The 23103-nt window shown below is 40.0% G+C and overlaps 1 protein-coding gene across 1 annotated transcript in view; it reads right to left on the bottom strand.

The window, feature by feature from the left end:
- ALG14 (ALG14 UDP-N-acetylglucosaminyltransferase subunit) overlaps positions 1-23103 on the bottom strand; it is a 102213-nt gene that overhangs the window by 51372 nt on the left and 27738 nt on the right. Inside the window, exon 3 of the mRNA XM_025912581.2 lies at positions 13061-13192. Coding sequence (XP_025768366.1) covers positions 13061-13192 — 132 coding nt within the window. The remainder of the gene's footprint in view (positions 1-13060; positions 13193-23103) is intronic.

Raw genomic sequence — 23103 nt, forward strand, 5'->3', positions numbered from 1 at the left:
ATAGTACTCGACATCTATAGGAAAAATGAGGCTTCATCTAAGCACTATATTTTACACAAAAATTGATTCAAAATGATCTATGGATTCATGGGCACCCAGGTGATTCCATCAGCTAAGCATCTGACTTTGGCTCAGGTCATGATCTCACAGTTCATGGGTTTGAGCCCCGCATCTGGCTCTGTGCTGACAGCTCAGAGCCTAGAGCCTAGAGCCTGCTTCGGATTCTGTGTCTCTCTGACTCTCTGCCCCTCCCCCACTCACACTCTGTCTCTCTCTCAAAAATAAATAAACACTAAAAAAATTTTTCAAAATGATCTATGGATTCAAAAGTAAAACAAAACTATAAAACTTTTAGAAGAAAACATGAGGAAGTCTTTGGAATCTAGGACTACCTGGAATCTAGAACTCTTCACCTGAGTTCTTAGATGTGACAACCAAAATAAACAATTGATAAATTAGATTTCATCAAAATAAAAACTTTTGCCTGTGAAAAAACCTGTTAGATGAAAAGAGAAGTTATGACCTGGAAGAAAATATTTGTAAACCATAATACTGGACAAAAGCCTCATATCTAGAATATATATAAGAACTCTCAAAACCCAAAAGTAAAACAAACAATTCAGTTAGAAAATGGGCAAAAAGACATCAAGAAACCCCTCAATGAAGAAGGGATACGATGACAAGCACACAAAAAGATACTTACCATCATTAGCAACTAAGGAAATACAAAATAAAATCATGATGGCATATCACTACACACCTAAGAAAGAGAGATAACATCAAATGCTGGAGAGAATGGAGAGAAACTGGATCTCGCATACATTGCTAGTAAGATGTGAAGTGATTTGGCCACTATGGAAAATAGTTGGCAGTTTCTTGCCAAACTTAACTGGAATCTTCTATCAGACCCAGCAATCTCATTTGTAGGCATTTACCTACAGAAATGAAAACTTAACACCTATAGAAAAACCTGTACATAAATGTTCACAGTAGCTTTATTTATAGCAGCAAAAATCTGAAAACAATTCAAATGTCCTTCAATGCATGAATGGCTAAGCAAACTGTGGTACATCTATACAACGGAATTCTTTTCATCAATAAAAAGGAATTACTGATACATGCAAAAAACTGAAGAGATCTCAAGGGCATTATACTCAGTAAAAAAAGGTCAATCTCAGAAGGTTTCCAACTCTTTGATTCTATTTACAGAACATTAAAAAAAATTTTATTTAAATTCTAGTTAGGTAACATACTGTGCCATACTGGTTTCAGGAGTAGAATTCAGTGATTCATCATTTACATACAACACCCAGTGCTCATCACAAAAAGTGCCCTCCTTAATACCCATCTCCCATCTAGCCCATCTCCCACCCATCTCCCTCTATCAACCCTGTTTGTTCTCTATCATTAAGAGTCTTATGGCTTATTTCCCTCTCTTTTTTCCATTCTTCCTGTATGTTCGTCTGTTTTGTTTCTTAAATTCCACAAATGAGTGAAATCATATGATATTTGTCTTTCTCTGACTTATTTGGCTTAGCATAATACACTCTAGCTCCATCCACACCATTGCAAATGGCAAGATCTCATTGTGTTTGATGGCTGAATAATATTCCATTGTATATATATGCCACCTCTTCTTTATTCATTGGTCAATGGACATTTGGGCTCCTCTCTACAGTTTGGCTATTGTTGATAATGCTGCTATAAACATACAGGTGCATGTGCTCCTTCGAGTCTGTATTTTTGTATCCTTTGGGTTAATACCTAGTAGTGCAACTGCTGGATTGTAAGGTAGTTCTATTTTTAACTTTTTGAGGAACCTCCATACTGTTCTCAAGAGAGACTGCACCAGTTTGCATTTCTACCAATAATGCAGCAATAATGCAAGAGGGTTCCCATTTCTCCACATCCTCCTCAACACCTCCTATTTCTTGTGTTGTTGATTTTAGCCATTCTGACAGGTGTGAGGTGATATCTCATTATAGTTTTTATTTGTATTTCCATGATGATGACTGATGTTGAGCATCTTTTCATGAGTGTTGGCCATCTGGATGTCTTCTTTGGAGAAATGTCTATTCATGTCTTCTGCCCATTTTTTAAACTGGATTATTTTTTTGGGTGTTGAGTTTTACAAGTTCTTTATATATTTTGGATAGTAACCCTTTATCACATATGTCATTTGCAAATATCTTCTCCCATCCAAAGGCTGACTTTTAGTTCTGTTGACTGTTTCCTTTACTGTGCAGGTTTTTATCTTGATCAAGTCCCAATAGTTCATTTTTTCTTTTGTTTCCTTTGTCTCTGGTGACATGTCTAGTAAAAAAGTGCTATGGCCAAGGTCAAAGAGGTTGTTGCCTGTGTTCTCCTCTAGGGTTTGGATAGTTTCCTGTCACACATTTAGGTCTTTAATCCATTTTGATTTTATTTTTGTGTATGGTGTAAGAAAGTGGTCCACTTTCATTGTTCTGTGTATTGCTACCCAGTTTTCCCACTGTTTGTTGAAGAGACTGTTTTTTATGCCAGTACATAAAACTGTCTTGATGACTACAGTTTTGTAATATAGACTGAAATCCAGCATTGTGATGCCTCCAGCTTTGTTTTTCTTTTTCAGGATTGCTTTGGCTATTTGGGATCTTTTGAGGTTACACACAAATTTTAGGGTTGTTTCTTCTAGCTCGATGAAAGATGCTCGTGTTATTTTGGATGGGATTGCATTAAATGTATAGATTGCTTTGGATAGTATAGACATTTTAACAATGCTTGTTTTTTTAATCCATGAGCATGGGATGCTTTTCCATTTCTTTGTGTTCTCTTCAATTTCTTTCATAAGTGTTATAAAGTTTCAGAGTACAGATCTTTTACCTCTTTGGTTAGGTTTATTCCTAGGTATCATGGTTTTCAGTGCAATTATACATGGGACTGATTCTTTGATTTTTCTGCTGCTTCAATGCTGGTGTATAGAAATACAACAGACTTCTGTACATTGATTTTATATCTTGTAGGTTGCTGAATTCATGAGTTAGTGCTAGCAGATTTTGTAGAGTGTTTTGGGTTTTCTACATAGTGTATCATGTCGTCTGCAAGTAGTCCAACTTTGACTTCTTCCTTGCTGATCTGGATGCTTTTTACTTCTTTTTGTTGTCTGATTGTGGAGGCTAAGACTTCCAGGACTATGTTAAATAGTAATAGTGAGAGTGGACATCCTTGTCTTGTTGCTGACTGTAGGGGAAAGGCTCTCAGTTTTTTTCCAATAAGGATGATAGTAGTTGTGGGTTCTTTGTATACGGCCTTTATGATATTGAAGTATGTTCCATCTACCCCTACTTTGTTGAGGGTTGTTTTTTTTTCAATCAAGAATAGATGCTGTACTTTGTCAAATGTTTTTTCTGTATCTATTGGCAGGATCATATGTTTCTTATTCTTTCTTTTATTAATGTGGTATATCATATTGATTGGTTTCTGAACCAATACTGAACCAGCCCTGCAGTCCAGCAATAAATCCTGCTTGATCATGGTGAACAATTCTTTTAATGTACTGTTGAATTCGATTTGCTGGTATCTTGTTGAGAAATTGTGCATCCCTGTTCATCAAGAATACTGACCTTTAATTCTCCTTTTTAGTGAGGTCTTTGTCTGCTTTTGGAATCAAGGTAATGTTGGCCTCATAGAATGAGTTTGGAAGTTTTCCTTCCATTTCTATTTTTTGGAATGGTTTGAGAAAAATAGGTATTAATTCTTCTTTAAATGTCTGGTAAATTCCCCTGGGAAGCCTTCTGACCCTGAACTTTTGTTTGTTGGGAGATTTTCTATTACTGATTCAATTTCTTTGTTGGTCATGGTTCTGTTCAAATTTTCTATTTCTTCCTGTTTCAGTTTTGGTACTTTGTATGTTCCTAGGAATTTGTTAATTTCTTCCAGATTGTTCAGTGTGTTGGCATATAATTTTTCATAATATTTTCTTATAATTGTTTGCCTTTCTGTGGTGTTCATTGTGATCTCTCCTCTTTTGTTCATGATTTTATTTGGGTCCTTTCTCTTTTCTTTTTGATTAGTCTAGATAGGAATTTATCACTTTTATTAGTTCTTTCAAAGTACCAGCTCTTACTTTGTTGATCTGTTCTACTGTTTTGTTGGTTTGTTTGTTTCTATATCATTTATATCTGCTCCAATCTCTATTATGTCCATTCTTATACTGGCTTTTGGCTTTATTTGCTGTTCCTTTTCTAGCTCCTTTACGTGTAAGGTTAGGTTGTGTATTTGAGAGTTTTCTTGCTTCTTGAGGTAGGCCTGTATTGCAATATACTTCCCTCTTAGGACTGCCTTTGCTGCATCCCAAAGGTTTGGGACTGCTGTGTTTCATTTTCATTTGCTTCCATGTACTTTTTAATTTCCTCTTTAATTTCCTGGTTAACCCATTCATTTTTTAGTAGGATGTTCTGTTACCTCCATGTATTTTGGATCTTTCCAAATATTTTCTTGTGCTTGATTTCAAGTTTCATAGCATTATGGTATGAAAATATACATGGTATGATCTCAGTCTTTTTGTACCTGTTGAGGGCTGATTTGTGACCCAGTATGTGATCTATTCTGGAAAATGTTCCGTGTGCACTTGAAAAGAATGTATATTCTGCTGCTTTCGGATGAAATGTTCTGAATATATGTTAAGTTCATCCAGACTGTGTTATAGCTACTGTTTCCTTATTGATTTTCTCTTAGATGATCTGCCCATTGCTCAAGCAGGGGATTAAAGTTCCCTACTATTACTGTATTATTATCAATGAGATAGTTTGTATTTGTTATTGATTTATATATATGGGTACTTCCAAGTTGGGGGTATAAATATTTACAACTCTTAGATCTTCTTGGTGGACAGACCCCTTAATTTTGATACAATGCCCTTCTTCATCTCTCATTACAGTCTTTGTTTTAAAATCTAGTTTGTCTGGGGGCGCCTGGGTGGCGCAGTCGGTTGGGCGTCCGACTTCAGCCAGGTCACGATCTCGCGGTCCGTGAGTTCGAGCCCCGCGTCAGGCTCTGGGCTGATGGCTCGGAGCCTGGAGCCTGTTTCCGATTCTGTGTCTCCCTCTCTGTGCCCCTCCCCTGTTCATGCTCTGTCTCTCTCTGTCCCAAAAATAAATAAACGTTAAAATCTAGTTTGTCTGATATAAGTATGGCTGCTCTGGCTTTCTTTTGATGTCCATCAGTATGATAGATGTTTCTCCATCCCTTCACTTTCAATCTGCAGGTGTCTTTAGGTTTAAAAAGAGTCTCTTGTAGGCAGCATATAGATGGATCTTGTTTTTATTATCCATTCTAATACCCTATATATGTCTTTGATTGGAGCAATTAGTCCATTTACATTCAGAGTGATTATTGAAAGATATGAATTTAGTGCCATTGTGTTACCTGTAGAGTTGGTGTTTCTGGTGATGTTCTCTGGTCCTTTGTATTCTTTGTTGCTTTGGTCTTTTTTTTCTCCCCCCTCCACTCAAAAGAGGCCCCCTTAAAATTTCTTGTGGCGCTAGTTTAGTGGTCACAAACTCCTTTAGTTTTTGTTTGTCTGGGAAACACTTTATCTCTCCTTCTATTCTGGTTGACAGCCTTGATGGATAAAGTATTGTTGGCTGCATATTCTTCCCATTCAGCATGTTGAATATATCCTGTCATTCCCTTCTGGCCTGCCAAGTTTCTGTGGACAAATCTGCTGTGAACCTGCTTTGTCTTCCCTTGTAGGTTAAGGACTTCTTTCCCTTGCTGCTTTCAGGATTCTTTCCTTGTCTGTGTATTTTGTGAATTTGAGTATGATATGCCTTGGTAATGGCTGGCTTTTGTTGAATTTAATGAGAGCTCTCTGTTCACCTTGGATTTTGATGTCTGTGTTCTCCCCTAAATTAGGTAACTTTTAGCTATAATTTGCTCAAATACACCTTCTGCTCCTTTCTCTCTCTTCATCTTCTAAGTCTCCTATGATATAAATGTTATTACATTTTAATAAGTCATTGAGTTCCATAAGTCTACTTTTGTGATTCATTACTTTTGCTTCTCTCTTCCTTTCAGCTTCATTATTTTCCATAATTTTATCTTCTTTATCAGTGATTTGTTCCTCTGCTTCATCTATCCTTGTTTTTATGGCATACATTTGGATCTGCATCTTGGTTATAGCATTTTTAATTTCAGCCTGACTAGATTTTAGTTCTTTTATCTCTGCCGTAAGGATTCTCTAATGTCTTTTATACTTTTGTCAAGCCCAGCTAGTATCCTTATAACTGTTGTTTTAAATTCTAGTTCAGATGTCTTATTATATCTGTATTGATTAAATCCCTGGCCAACATTTCTTCCTGTTTTTTGGGGTTGGATTCTTCCATCTTGTCATTTTGGAGGTGAAAAATGAAGGAAGGAAGGAAGGAAGGAAGGAAGGAAGGAAGGAAGGAAGGAAGGGAGGAAGGAAGGAAGGTTGTAGATGTGTTTTGGGTTGATTGTTAAGAGAAGCTTGATAGAAAAAAATATATATAAAAACTTAAAAATAATTCAAAAAGTAAAGAAATTGCTCTTCTGTATAAAAAAAAAAAACCCAAAAAAAACAAAACAAAAACAAACAAACCCAAAGGAAGCTAGATCCTGTTTCCCCCAGAGCTGAAGCTTTGCAGCACTCTATGATCAGTAGACTTGGTACGTGCAAGGGGGTTATGCTGGTCTGGGAGAGGGGTCTACTGCTCTGATTCTCAGGTGGACTTACTCTAGTGGAAATACACCTGTAGGGTACAGTGAGGGCAGGGCTAGGTGTAAGTTGCTCAGGTCTTCATTTGGTGGCACTCTTTTTCTCTCAATGAGGTCGGTCACTGCTGGTGGGCAAGGGGTAAAAATGGTTCCACCCTGCTCTCTCCTTCTGGAACAGGGAGCTCATGCCCACCACTCCTCAGGAAGCCCTCACAGACAAACAATTGCCTCTCCAGGGGGTCCCTGTCTTTGAGCTGTCTGCCTGCCAGACAGCACAGAACACCTGTGTTTTATCTTAGGCACAGCTAGGTTTCAAACCCCACACATCAGAGACCCTTGTGGCAGAGACCCATGCTGATCCTCTGGGGGAGGGTCTCACTGCACTGTGTTGGATGCTGGCTTGTCCCAGAAAATAGTTACATGACTGCACAGAGGTTCAGAGTTTATGGTAAATTGTAATACATAGCCAGCACCAGGGTTGCTGTCCTCAGCTAGCATCTTTGTTCCTATGCTGGTGAATGGGGTAGCTCAATGGTGCCCGCAGGATCCCTTGCCTATGGAACTGCTGTATCACCTCTACCAAATGCTCTTCAAGCAGGGGAACCACTTCTCCCCGTGAACCACAGGGAATCCTCAGACTGCACTGCCCACTCCTGGGGCTCCTCCCTCGTCCCCCACTAAGCACAGCCATGCACAATCCTGGTAATGCTCTTGACCTCCAAAACTTCAGACACTGCACTCTGCTGTTTATAAAAAACTAGCGCTATTGAAATCCTCTCCTTGAGACAAAGCATAAGAGACTCTTAAAAACAGAGAACAAACTGAGGGTTGATGGGGGATGGGAGGGAGAGGAGGATAGGTGATGGGTATTGAAGAGGGCATCTTTTGGGATGAGCACTGGGTGTTGTATGGAAACCAATTTGACAATAAATTTCATATATTATAAAAAAAAAAAAAAAGAAAAAGAAAGAAATCCTCTCCTTTTTCCAGTCAATGGTTTTGGGGAAAAATTTTTTTGTGCAGTCCCCTGTGAATGTTTTCACCCTTTTTTTCCCACTCTTTCTCTCCTGTTCTCTCTCGCTCTTCTCTCTGTGATCAGGGCTCCTTCCTCACTGCTGCAATCGTGGCTCTTTTCTCCCCAAATCAACTCTCAGCATTTCCTCCCTTCCACGGGTCATTTTTTCTGCTTGTAGATGTGCAGCTTTGTTCTCCAAGACATCTGATCGATTTCTTGAGTGTTCAGAATGATTTGATATTTCTCTAGCTGTGCTTGAGGCAGGAGGCAAGCTTAGGGTTGCCCTACACTTCTGACATCTTAACCTTCTCCAGAACATTTTGAAATGACAAACTGTATAGAGGTAAAACTAATTAGTGGCTGCCAGGAGACAGGGATGGGGGGAGCACAGGGAAGCTCCTTTGCAGTGATGGAACAGTTTTGTATCTTGATTTTCATGGTGGTTACACAAATACACGAATAAAATAGCATAGAACTATACATATGCACACATACAACTGCACACGAATACATATAGAAAAACAGTGAAAACTGAGTAAGGTCTGTAGTCTGGTTAACAGTACAGTATCATACTAATATAAATCTTCTGGCTTTGACACTGTACTACAGTTATGTATGATGTCACCTTTAAGGAAAGCTGGGTGAAGAATATAGGAACATCTATGTATTATTTCTGCAACTTCTTGTGATAATTGTTTCAAATTTTTTAAAAAGCTAAAAAAATGATGTGTTCAAATGCTTTTTAAAAAGAATCTTGAGTAGCAGAACAAGCTGTTGCTGTAGAAATGGAAGAACAATTTCTGATTTCATTTTTTTCCAACAGAATTACTCTCTATTGCATGTCTACCTATCATTTCTTTACTCTATTTTTCTTGAAGCTAACTAAATAAAAGCTTCTCAAGGACATAGGCTCTATTCTAGTAACCCCTTTCAGTGCCTACTGCAATACAGATGTTAAAAATAAAATACTAGTTTTGAATTGAGCAAGTTAGCTAATTCTGGCAGAATCCGATACATTTATAAAGAGAACTAGAGTTAAGTTACACTGACTGGTTTTGCGATCTTGGTTACTTACACCTCTCTGGACTTTGGGCTCCTCATCTATGGAATGAATATAATGAGTATTATGTGAGAAGACTGTTAGGAAAATTAAGTGAGTTAATGTATGTAAAGTACTTAGAAGAGTACCAGACAAATCAGAATAGCTCAATGTTATTTTTCTAAAAGATTTTAAAAATATGACTTTTAGGTGGATCCATTCTGATGAATCAAAATGATAATGATAATCTTCACTCTTTTTTTTTTAATTTATTTTTGAGACAGAGAGAGAGAGAGCAGGGGAGATACAGAGAGGAAGGGGACAGAGGATCCAAAGTGGGCTCTGTGCTGACAGCAGCGAGCCTGATGCAGGGCTCAAACTCACAAACCGTGAAATCATGACCTAAGCCAAAGTTGGACTGCTTAACTGACTGAGCCACCCAAGTGCCCCTAATCTTGACTCTTCTTAAAATGACAGTTTTGTATTCTCTCTTACCCACCTTTGCTTAAATGTCATCTCTACTCGGAAGCCTTACCCCACTTCCCAGAGAGGATGTATCACACTACAACCATCTAGCTATAGGCAAGACTGCTCTACTGTGCTAACTTTTATAATCTCTTGCACACAGTATAAATCCTGGCACAGAGTAGGTCAACAAATATTTGTGAATGAACCAACCACTGACATATTCCCATGGCAATTTTTACTTGCTACCATTAAGGAACTTGGTATATTGAATTATAATTATTTTCCCATTTGTCTCCTCCATTAGAGTGTAACCTTTTTGAGGCCAGGGCCCATGTCTCACTCATGTTTGCACCCTCAGTAACTAGCACAGTGAGTGGAACATTTATTAAAGATATGTACTGAGAGGCTACCATGGGCCAGGTATCGTTTTCCAGCAGTGGACAAGGCAGTCACAGTTTCTTATGGAATGACAATAAAGGATAATAAAAAGGGTAATTTTTATTGGGACTAATACTATGAAGACAATAAAGCATAACAATGCGACAGAGGAATAAGGAGAAGTACTAGTAGTCAGGCCTTTGTAAGGAAATGATACTTGAGCTCAGAACAAAATGGAGCCGGTCATGTTTAGGTCAGGAGTAAAGAGTCCCAAGTACAGGGAACAGCAAGTACAAAGGCTCTGAGATAGGAATCAGTTGGGTTTGTTTAAAAAAAAAAAAAAAAAAAAAAAAAAAGGCAGGTGTGGCTGGCACATAGTAAACTAAGGAAAGAGAGGAGAAAAGGTCAAAGAAGCAGGTCAGGGCTGGAGCATGCAGGCTATCCTAAATTTAAACTCTATTCTAAGAGCACCACTGGAGGATTTTAAGCATGAAGTAACAGAATCTAGTTTACATTAAAAAAATTACATTGGCTGTTAAATGGTAAAGAAAAATTGTGGGGGATCATGAACTTCCTTCCACAGGCAGACAAGTTAGGAGACTATGCAGTGGGGTGGGGGGGCGGACGGCATGGAGGCAGTCAAGATGGACTGAAATAGACAGATGGGTGATAAATTTCAAAGACATGGCTGGCAGGACTTGCTACTGAACACGGGAAGTAGGGTGTGGGAAAGAAGAATCAAAGATGTCTCCTGGGGATCTGACTCGAACAAATTTACTAAAACGGGGAAAGAAGAGGAAATATCTACTATTCTGGACTAAGAAAGTTTCAGATGTCTATTAGATAACCAACTGGAAAAGTAGCACACAGCAGGCACTTGCTGCATACTTTTAAAAATTACCACTTTTGGGATAGACTCATCTACAAATCAAACATATAATACAGCATTCCAAATTTGGCTAACTCTATTTGCTGCTTCCAAGATAACAAAGATAAACAGAAAAGAGTAAGTGACTGAAAGGACCAGAGATCTCAGTTCATTTGATGAAATCTCATTTTTGCTATTATTGATGCTCCTCGACCCAGATTTTTAATATAAAGGTGCCAAATAACCTCCTGCGGCTTAGTGCCTCAGTTTCCTCAGCCATTAAACGAGAATAACAGTATCACCTATCTTGTATGGCAATCGCTTAGTGCCACATCTGGCATATATAAGTGCTCAATAAACATTACCTGTTATGTTCCAGACGGAATTTCCATTTAAAAAACATTAAAATGTTCTATTATTCAACACTCATTTTGGAACAACAGGAAAGTGTCTGTGTTTATATTTTATAGATGGCAAAGTGAGGTACAGAGACAGTTGAATGGAGCAGTACACTCAGGTGCATACAGTTAAAGTAGAGCAGACAGGCACCTGGCCATTCAGGCAACTCCAGTGATTTAAGGTACGATGCTGCTATCTCTTCTAAGAGTGGGTTTTTCTTTCACTTTTTTTTTTAAAGAAGTAAAAAAGGAATAGTGCTTTGTGACAAAAGTCATAAGAAAGTCAAGGATGAATGCAGAGAGATCTGCATGTTGTAAAAAAGGCCTCTTGACCCTTAACTTTTCTCTGTAAAGTGAAGGGAAATACATTAAGTGCAAATTCATTTTGTGAAGCCAACTGTATGGGAACAGCTGATCGGGTAACGCTCAGGTTTGAAATGATTTTCACTAACTCAGCTAAGAATGGAAATAAGTACTTCACATCCCCCAACCCCTTTTCACTCTTATTCCTTTAGAAACGTCATAATAGTTTTTTCCTTCCATTCTTTTACAAGCAAATTTATAGCATTCATAAAATTTTAGACTAAGTCAGAAGGAAACTGAGAGGATATCTAATATATTCTTTCATTTTAAGGTAAAGAATGAGGCCCAGAAGGGAACTGACGAAAATGAAATGAAAGCCAAAGTGGCCTGGGACCAAGTGTCCTAATGCCTCACGGGTTACTCTTCCCACTACAAGGGTATCAAATGCCGGGCCAGGCAGTCACCAGAGCTCCTCTGTGTCTATGACAGCCATCATCCATCATGTCACTACTTCCTTCTGAGCCTTAACCCTTTGGAGTCCTAAACCACACTTAAGCTAGCTGCTGCCAGTGATGGTGGCCACGCCTCTAGTGATCTAGTAAATATAAACACCAGATTTCCTGCTTAAAATATCAAGACCTTTTCTCCCTTCCATTCTGCCTTTTGAATTTTAGAAATAATTAAACTTTTCTGGGCAGTAATGTTTTTTTTAGGGAAATATCTAAATTCTACACACTGAAAATGTGGCTGGAGACTGTGAAATAAACTCACTTTGTCTAAAATTTAAAAATAAATATAAGCAAAAGTAATCTATGGTGACAAAAATCAGAAAGTGGTTGCTCAGGGCCAGGGAATGACTGGGAAGAAGCAGGAGAAAACTTTCTGGGGTGACAGAGATGTCCTCTATCTTGAGAAGGACACAGTCAGACTATACACAAGATCTGTGCATCTCACTGTTTGTAAACTGTATCTTTTAAAAACAATCTAAATACTCATGCAGAAAATTCAGATTTTAAAATTCTCATCCAAAGAAGGGACTTGAACTGCAGTTCAGCTGATGAAAGGCAATGACCAAACTCAGAGATCGTTCAAAGTCAAGCTACACATTTCTGTTCCAACTACTCATGAGAATAATACCCACTAGACCAGAACTTGTGTATATGGAGGGCAAGTGAAGAGCTTCCTTTCAGGATATGCTGATGAATGGATTCTGTCTTAAAATAGGAAAGAAAGTGTTATTTAAGAACTGTGTACACTCCTATGATAACATATCCACCACTCTCCATGGTCTACTAAAATGCATTTAGAATTTAATAACAGAACTTCATCCTAAAGACCACAGAGAACTTAAGATGATAAGGAAAGTAAGCTTGAACACAGTGCAGTAATTATGTTTTTAGATTTTTATTTTCTGTATTATTCTCCTATAAAACTTGGGTGTGTGTAACATTCTGCCCACTGCATTCCATATCTGGTAACACAGTCTTGACAAAAAACAAGAAGAGTACTGAAAAGGAATAAAAAATTGGCTCTCCTCTGGCTGATAAGCACATGATGTTGGCTCAGGAACCATAGGTGAGTAGGAAGACAAATTGGTTAAAGACACTGCTCTGTTAGGGCTTATCACAAGAGGAGGGGGGGAGAAGAGGGCAAATTTAGAGTTTAAGTTACAGCTAGAAAGGGAAGACAAATTTCTCACCTCTTTCAGCAAAGTGCATTGCATGATAAATTTTAGCATATGATCATAAAAAGGTCCAGTATAGAATCTGGCATACTGATAAAGGGTAGCTGTGTAAGAAAACACTATGTTCCATTACTAATGAAAGACCCACAGGAGACTGACTGTCCCTCTCCTTAGTGATGGTCATACATACCAAATCTGGCTTCACTCGGTGAGTCAGGGGAAAGGAGAGCCACATAGAGTACAAAGTGGTGAGCACTGTGGACAGCCAGGACTGCTGAACCTCCCGGCTTCTGGGAATGCGGTGAATAAAGTATTCGGGAAACTAGAAGGAAAATAGTAACAATCCAAGTCAACCGGGCCATTGATAACCAAGGTAAACACAGCAACAGTTAATGCTTGTAGACACAGGTCATGCTTTATTTAAAATTTTCATTCTAGGGGCGCCTGGGTGGCGCAGTCGGTTAAGCGTCCGACTTCAGCCAGGTCATGATCTCGCGGTCCGTCAGTTCGAGCCCCGCGTCGGGCTCTGGGCTGATGGCTCAGAGCCTGGGGCCTGTTTCCGATTCTGTGTCTCCCTCTCTCTCTGCCCCTCCCCCGTTCATGCTCTGTCTCTCTCTGTCCCAAAAATAAATAAACGTTGAAAAAAAAAAATTAAAAAAAAAAAATTTTCATTCTAACTACTTGTAAATTAAGTTACAAAGCCCTTCCCATGCTTTATATGACACACATCACCAGGTTATGACAGAAAAGTTCCTAAATATCATTAAAAATGTTAAAGTTGGTGTTGACAATAAGTTGGGATAAATTTTCTACAAAATATGTTTTAGGCAAAGAGGTTAACATGCTGATACACAAATTGTTCTTACAAACCAACATGTAAGGCAAATAATCTAATACCAAGATGGCCAAAGGAGATGGACAGAGAACCCCAAACAGAAGAAACTCAAACAGCCAATAAACACAAAAAGATGGTTAATAAGTAAACATAAAAGAAAGCAATAAATCATTTTTTACTTACCCAATTGTCAAAGACCATGGTTACCCAGTGTTTTTTGAGGGTGCTGGGAAATAGACACTTACATTCCCTGGTACAACTTTTGCTTACAGCTTTTTGTGAGGGCAATCCAAAAATATCTATCAGAATTTTAAGTGTGTCTACTTTTGATCCACATTTCTGTTTCCAGAAATATATCCCACAGATTCACCTACATGCTTATTCACTGTATCATGCATTGTATTTGTGGAAATCAGAGACAGCCCAAATATCCTCCAATAGGAAATGGAGATGTTCACAACAAAATATATGAAGATAAATTAACAAATGACAGATTTATATGAGCTTACATGGAAGATGTGCCAAGCTAAATTGTTAAAAAGAATATGCAAGTGGCAGGACAGTATGTTTAATACGGTCCAGGGTGTATTAACAAATAACAACACATGTGTGTTGGTATACACAGATGTACACATATTCGTATCTGCTCAGAGAAAATCTGGAACTATTCACCATAAACTGCAAAGAGGGGATATTTTTATTTTCCAGGTCATGTATGTCCACACTTAAAATTTGCAACAAGCATGTACTGTTACTTTCATAATAAAAGAAATGAACATTTCTCCTTGAATCAAAGTTCTTGGTATAGTTGTTATCTTTTGCTATGTAACAGATTACCTCCAAACCCAGTAGCTTGAAACAACAAATATTTTTGTTTCTAACTTTCTGGGGGGTCAGGAATCCAGAAGCGGTTTAGCAGGGTTATTATGGTTTGGAATCTCTCATGAAATTGAAGTCAAGTTGTTGGCTGGGGCTGCAGTCATCTGACGGCTTGACTGGGGCTGGAGGATCCACTTCTAAGGTGGCTCACTCACATGGCTGGCAATTTAGTGCTGGTTTTTAGCAGAAGATCTTACTTCTTTGCTACATGGACTTTTCCATAGGGCTACTTGGGTGTTCTCATTACACAGCAACTAGCTTCCCAAAAGCAAGTGATTCGAGAGAGGGAAAGGCAGACACCACAATGTCTTTTATGACCTAACCTCAGAAGTCACACTTTGTCATTTGCACAAAGTCCTACTGGTTACATAGGTCAACCCTATTTAATATGAAAGGGACTACACAGGGGGCTTGAAACCCTGGGGGTTTCTTGGAGCTTGGCTACACAGGTTAAGTCAGACAGTAAAGGACTAAGTATTTAATACACTCTTCTCCCCATCCCCCTATTGGCTTAGAGGTACAATATACTCCTTGAGAAAATAGAAAAGGCTTTTCCTAAACTAGTGGAAGACATACAATTATTGGTCCTGAGACTGTGTGTTTAGAAAAAGATATGAAATTGTGTCTGGAGGCTTTTGTTGAGCCTCCAGTATGAGCCTCCAGTATGAGCCTTCCTCATACTCCAGGAAGGCATGAGTATAGTTCTTATATATACTGCACAAAATGCAAATGTACTACACATGTGACTACTTTGTTTCACATGTGACTGTAAAGACTATTTCCTCCTCCTTTCATGTTACACCAGTGGAGAAGGAGAGATCTGGATTCAATATATTATTCACTATTTCTATTTATTCATCATTTATTAAACCAACACTGTTTTTCCTTCCAAAGGATTAAAGTACTAAATGTTGAACTAGAAAATAATACCGAATAGTTCCCAAACTACAGAGCAAACAGGGAGCAGTAAATAACCAAGTGGGGACAAACCTGTGAGGTGTTTTCTTTGAGATCTGTGCTTGCCTAATTTATGATTATTAATTGGAAAACACATAACTGGCAAAACCGTACTATGAGCCAAAATCCCTCATCAGAAAACTTTTGGGTCAGAAGTATTTTTAACAGGTAATATGGGGCATCCTTGGAAGTTTGGGGGAAGTAACCAAACATATTAATATCTCTGCAGCAAAACATGAATATTCACACTAACAAGGATAAATAAAGACTATAAGCCTTAGGCCAATTCAAATCAGGTTTTGCTGCCAAAGGTGTGACAAACTTCAGATCCCCTCCATCCCCCAGTTTTCATAACTTTTTGGTAATTTAGATATGGGATTGTGGAACTTGTACTGCAAAACACATTTGAATCCAATAAGATGTCATTGCTACTATTACAGCAAAAATAACCCAGTAGGGTCTCATTCTAAAGGTTTTTTGGATGTTACTTCCCAGTTTTGAGGCCTGATCTCCGTATCTATAAAAATTTCTTCAAAAATGCATGGGTGTTTATAATGTCCCTTGAATCTCTTAAAGCTGCAAGCATATAACTTTGTAAAGAAGCAATGTGCAATATTTCTGGATATTTTTAGTGTCTTGAGGGGCTGGAGGCAGTTTGACTAAGGCTCTAGCAGCCCAACTCCTCAGATTCCATCTGCGCTCCAGAGGGGCAAACACACAGGCCTGGTAGGGAGGGGTTTTTCAAGGGCGTCTGTCTGGGTCTGAAGACGGCAGTCTCAGACTAGGACATGGAAAAAGAGACTACATCTCATCCCAGAAAGCAGCTTGAAGAAGCAGAGAAGATGGGTTTAGGAAGTCTTGTCCATTCTCAGAGGAGGAACAGAAACTAGTAGTGGGATGTTCTGGGGTGGAGACTGAGGGACTTCCAAGACGGAAACTAGAAAACAGGCCTGAGGGTGAAAAACAAGGCTAGTGACCAGCATGATGGCCTCTGCTTCTGGAGGTGCATGCAAGAAGCCTGACCTCAGCCTCCAGATCAGATGCCAGGCTGAGGAGCGGAGTCCCAGTTCCACTTGTGGCTGGAGCTAACTGGGCCAATGATCACACACCTACAGTGGCCGATCACCCAGTTTGCAGAGGAGAGTCCCAGTATAATTATTAACAGTGCCTCTTCTGCTCTCAGAAATGTCCCAGTTGAAATGATAAACTATGTAGTGACCCATAGGGCAGGACAATGAGTAGGTTCTTCCAAGTCACAGGGAAAGAAATTTATTCAGAACAGCAGGAGGCAACATGATGGGAGAATCTGCATTACCATTAAGGATAAGAGTGTAAGTGGTAGCTGGGAAGAAAGCCAAGCTGAAAGTTCTGTCAGTGAGATAAACAGGAAAAGAGTCAGGTGATGATGAACTCGGGGAAGGACAGTGATGAGGAGCTAGACAAGGGATCAGAACCATGACCCTGACTGGCAGGGACAGGACAGTCCACAGAGTCCACAGCTCTATACTGGAGAGGCCCTCCAGCTCCAGATCCCATCCAAATCTTGCCTACATTATCATTTTTTTGATAAGAAGTTCAGATAATTGGAAATCCTACCCAAAAGATTTCTCTCTAAATCCAAGTCTCTCACCACCCATTCCCCCACTACAGCAGGCCAGTTCTCCTTAGACACACCTTCCCGACTAACCTTTCTAAGATACCCCCACCCCACGTGTACCCGGACTCTTCCTTCCCCCATGGACAGGCTTGCTCTACGTTTTTGTTTTTGTATTTTGGGCTTTTTTTTTTTGAGAGAGAGAGAGAGAGAGAGAGAGAGAGAAGCAGGGAGGAGGAAAGAGAATCTTAAGCAGGCTCCACTATCAGCAGGGAGCCTGACAGAGGGCTCCATCTCATGAACCGTGAGATCATGACCTGAGCCAAAATCAAGAGTCGGGTGCTTAACCAAATGAGTCACCCATGCCACTCTACTGGCATACTATATACTTATTTATTTACTACCTGTCTGCCCCATTAGAATATAACTTACCTGAGGATGCCAGGAAATTTAATCACTGCAATCTCAGCGCTTGTGAAGAGTACCTGGTTTACAGTTGATGCTCAGTATTTATTGAATGAGTGATTCAATGTTATTTATTGCATGTTAATAGATATTAATCCAATCTTCTTGTCACCTAGCTGAGGTATATTTAGACGGACGATATAAAAGGGCACAAAGACAGTGATTTCAGAGTGCACCTTTAGGGCCTTATTTGTAGGGGCCACTCAGTAAACAGATTAAAATGAATGGAATTCTTGGGGCTAGAGAAAAAACCTGAGCAAAGCGGGGGACTGGAAGTTTATAAAGAGCCAGAGCCAGGAGGCACCAAGTTCTAAGGGCTTGGGGAAACAGGAGGGAGAATGAGAATGAACCAAAGACCAATGCCCTCTTCCCTAACAATGTGTCCCAGGTAGAGAGCCTAGACTGCTCTCTATGAAACTGACCACTCACAAGGGCCTCAAGAAATGTCTCAACCTTTGTGGGTCCTCTCCCTAGAAAACAGATCCATGAGAGAAGAGTGTCCCCAGAGCTTTGAGGTCTGAGCATATAAGGGAAGGGAGCCTGTTAGGCTAGACAAGAACAGCAACCCATTCTGCACCTGACACTACTTGGAAAATTCTATGCCTTCAGTTTCGGTATTATACCTTCTACACGGGTGTGTATTGAAGTGGATGGGAACCTGGGCCATTTTGGTAAAAACAGGGCTCTCAGATTAACTATGCTTGACACACAGAAACTGGTGCTAGGGTATTTGATGTCCCATATTGCCTAAAGGAAACACTAAGGGTCAGGCCATGGAAAAATCTTGAGAGGTTTTTTTGTTTTTTGTTTTTTACATATAAAATAATCAAATACATGAAGAAATCAACAAGGAAAAATTATTAATAGAAAGATTGTATTTTGGTTTTAACAAAAGTTCCTTTGAAGACAAAAGAATGGGATGGAGTTTCAGAGAGCGACAGTTCAGGCCTGGCTATGACCTTTGGCCAGACATTCTCAGGGATTGGGGCATCTGGAGAAATCCAAATGAAGGCATCCTCACAGACATAACTATTTTTGTTAGTCTGTACCTTTGCCTTGAGGGAAATGTCCCTGACCCTCTTTTATGTCCTACTAATGGGATGCAGGACACAAAGGAAGCCTCATCCATCATTTTACCACCCCTACCCCTCACCTCTAGACCCAATATTTAGTTTAGGAGAGGCCACACAACCCAAGCAGGGTCAGTGTTCCCTGGATCCTGGACCCAAGAAAAGTAATTCCTTTGAAAGACACTGTGGGATGTTAAACTGGCTCTGAATCCATTCCACTGGGGACATGAAATGCATACTTCAGTGTTCCTCTATTCACTAGGCTTTTCTATAATGACTCAAAAGTATTATCATATTTGCCACCAAAACATGCTATTCCGCATTCCCAAGCCAGGAATCGACAAAGGAACAGCAAAATCTATCATAAATAAATTTCCTGGTTATATATGAAGATCATGAAAATATACACTGGCGTTGGCAGGGACGGAGGGTGGGGCACCTGCTCCTGTGGCTCCTTCTTCTAAAACCTCTACACACATTCCATATCTAGCTACTTATTCCCAACATCCCTGCTATTCTTGGTCCAAACTATGACCATCTCTCACCATGACTACAATAACCTCTCAACTCATCTCTAACTCTCCTCTGGCTCCCCTACACTTTATTCTCTACAGAATCACCAGAGATTATAATGTATAGCAGATCTTTCCTTTCATTCTCCTGCTTAAAACCCTCCAAAGGCTTACCAATGCACTTGGGATAAAATCCAAATTTCTGACAACTGTCTCTGAGGTCCTGTGTAACCTGGGCTGCCTTATCTCTCTAATGGTTCCTTGTTCACTCACCAACCACATCAGCCTTCTTTCTTGTTGTGTGAATACGTCAAATACATTCCTTCCTGAGGGCCTTTTCGGTTCATTCTGAGTGGTCTACCGTGCTCCCTAGATTGGATCAATCCAGGTCTTGCTTGAACATTACCTCCTCAGAGAGGAGGCAGGCTCCCCACGTGCCCCTCCCCCGATACACGGTCACCCTCCACCACACTGTCTTATTTTGCCATCTTCACAGAATTACTCATACTTCCAATTAACTTGTTTGTTTGTGTGTTTGACTGGTGTCTGCCTCTCTCTTCAGAACACAAGCTCCATGAGAGGAAAGGATTTCATCTTGCTCACTGCTGTAACCCCACTGTGCAGAACGGTGTTTCATACATCATGGGTGCTCAGTCAATACCTGCTGAACAGATAAATGACTGTCACTACAGTTTCTAGAAGTCCAGTCTGTGGTCTATGCTGGATAGGATGCTGACTCTTTACCTTGTAACATCTCAGGATTGTAAGAGACCAACTAATCCAACCTCTCCACTTCACGGATGAGAAATCTGAAATCTCCCAAGGTGACACCGCCAGCAAGTGGTAGAACAGGTCTTCCATGTGCCCTGAAATATGCTCCTGACTCACCCTTCTAAAGGCCCTTCTTTGATCTCTGCACCTCAGTTCTGAGGAATACATAATGAGCTGAACCAACTTCCCATGGAGCCGTGTTCCCTGCCTTCTGTTGCTTCTATATATAGCCAGCTACCCATTCTGACCCATTTTCTTTTCCTTCTCTGTTCTTCAACTCACCTACCCTCTATATCTACAGCCTCCAACCCACAGAGCTTGCCTGCTTCCCTGGCTCTGTGGGGACTGAGCTCCCTGCGCCCTCCGGTCACCTTCTCCTTCATACCCTGTTCTGTGCTGTAGGTTTGGCATACCAGCCCCAACTACCACTGTTACCAAGGTGTCCTTCCCGGCCTCCAAGCCTTTTTGGTAAAAACAAACAAAAAACCCCCAAGAAAACAAACAAACAAACAAACAAAACAGAGTAAAAATACAGGGACTCAGAAATCCTCAGAGTTTTTGTTGAACCTTAGCAAGTCCTGTTGTTTTGCTATTGCTCCTGCCTGGTAGCCAACTGGGTTACATAGAAAGTATATTCTACTTGAGTCCTTTTTTTTTTTTTTTTTTAATGTTTATTTATTTTGAGAGAGAGAGAGACAGAGAGAGAACGTGAGCAGGGGAGGGGCAGACAGAGACGGAGAGAGAGAATCCCAAACAGTCTTTAAGCACTGTCAAGCTCAGAGCCCAGTGTGGGGCGTGATCTCACAAACTGCTAGATCATGACCTGAGCCAAAATCCAGAATCGGATGCTTAACTGACCCAGGCACCCCGAGTCCTTTCTTTCTGTGCAGTTCTATGTGTATATCCTGCAGTGTGTGCATTTCTTGCAACATGATTTGGTCTCTTTCACGCAACTGGCAGTAATATAAAAGACAAAGAAGTGAGATTCTCTCTCTCCCTTATTCTCTCTGCACCATATCTTAGAAAAAGACACATACTAGTTAGTGAAACCTCCTTTTCATCCATCTATCTAAACGTCCTAATTAAGAAGGGGCAGAGGCCACGTGCTATAGTACTGTATGTATACCCACAGAGCTTCCCAGTGTTTCCTACACAAGCTTGACTGGCGCCTAACTAGACATAGAGTGGCAAGACAGCCAAGAAAGGGAGAATGTTTACTAAAAAAAATAATAATAATAAAGTAGAGAAATGGATTTTTTTTTCCTCAGTCTCTAGTTTGTCTGAAATTATGTGAAACACTGAGTTAAATGCTAATAGTATATGACAACTTGTAACTTTCAAAGTATCTTCCAGAATTACATCACTGCTAAAACCCACAAACATATCTGGCTTTAGATCTGTGACAACCTAAATAGAAGTTTATAGTGATTTAGATGGAAATAATTCCACCAAGGAATCCAGATGGCATCATAAACCACAACAGAGCAGATTAAGTGGTCTATGAAGTCATTCTCTGCTGTTACCACACACTGAAATGTACAATATGTTTATTATTTAATGAATGCCACACTATTGCAGAATCTTGGAAACAAGACAAAACTAAAACGGTAAAATTTCATTCAACCAAAAAGGGTTTCAGCTTTCTTTTATAACCGTTTTCTTAACAATGCAAAGTATAATGTACATACTGAAAGAAAACTATGTTGGATGGCTCTATCATTCTGAAATCAAGATGACCATAATTCACTGTACACACAAAAATGTCCTTATGTGCATGTCCTTTAAGTACTTGGTAGGTGCTCACTTCATGGTAGCTGATGAAGGAGCGAAGGGGCCAAGGGTCCCAGACTGGGTCTTGCTGATAACCAGTTCTGTCACCTTGGGTAAGTCAACTTCTCTAGACCTCAGTCTTTCACAAGGAGGCCTTGCAAGATCAGGATCCTCAACTAGCCACCATGATTCTACAACTGGCCCTCAAGTCGAACTCATCAAAGACAAGCAAGGCTGATGCTCCCTGCTTGTCCCATGGCTTTCAAGCCACTCCTCACTTCACCTTTAGAAGCATTCCACTCCTGGAGGTCAGGGCAGCAAGGAAATAAAAAAAGTCATTTGTTCTTAAAACAATTATGGGACTCTGGCCACTCAAATTTTTAATGTCCTTTGTAATGAATATTAGTTGTCCTCTTCTCAGCCTCTTACTGCCCCCTTCTTTTGCCAACAATAACCAATTTTCTTTTGGGTAACTCACTCCTCTCACACTCTCAGGCACAGTTTTGGTGGGATGTTAGCCCCTGTCTCCTTCAGTTCCAAACCTCTAGTACCATGAGAAGGCCTGGAATGGCTTAAGCAACATGGGAATAACCCTCATCCCTGGCCACAATGACTGGCTGAAAGACAGGGCTATAATCCAGCTGAAGACCATGAGACTGGAGACATTAGGAATTTGCTAGAGTTTCTGGGAAAAAGCAGTTTCCTCTCTCTCTATCTTCTACACGTTGTAAGAGACCTTTTTCCCTGCAGGCTAGTGCAAAGATAGAAAGCCAGGAGGTACTACTGGGTTTTGCAACCCTGAGGGGAGAGCATAGCTGCTGGAGCCAGCACTGTGGGGAGCCTGATGGCGGTGAGGCTGCAGAAGATAGAGCAGACAGACATTGACCATCGCTAGTGAAATTGCTGGGCACGTGGACCAAGTCTCACCCAGAAATAAGACTGAATTTTTCCCCTTTGCAAGTAAACAAATTCCTCTTAGTGCTCAAGCCAGTTTTAAGTTTAGTTTTATGTCACTTGCAACTTAAACACCCTTCCTTTTAGCTTTAAAACGATATGAATGTTTAAAAAATTTAAAAAAAGGGGGGGGCGCCTGGGTGGCTCAGTCAGTTAAGCATCCAACTTTGGCTCATGATTCATGATTCATCATCGGCTCATGATTCATCCGATCTCACAGTTCATGAGTTCAAGCCCCGCATTGGGCTCTGTGCTAACAGCTCAGAGCCTGGAACCTGCTTCAGATTCTATGTCTCTCTTGCTCTCTGCCCCTCCCCTGCTCACACTCTGTTTCTCTCTAAAAAATAAATAAACATTTAAAATAAATAAATAAATAAATAAATAAATAAATAAATAAATAAATGTAAGACTATTTCCCTTTTTTAC

Source organism: Puma concolor, chromosome C1 (genome assembly GCF_028749965.1).
Source record: "Puma concolor isolate L17-30 chromosome C1, mPumCon1.1.hap2, whole genome shotgun sequence".
Classification (NCBI taxonomy): domain Eukaryota; kingdom Metazoa; phylum Chordata; class Mammalia; order Carnivora; family Felidae; genus Puma; species Puma concolor.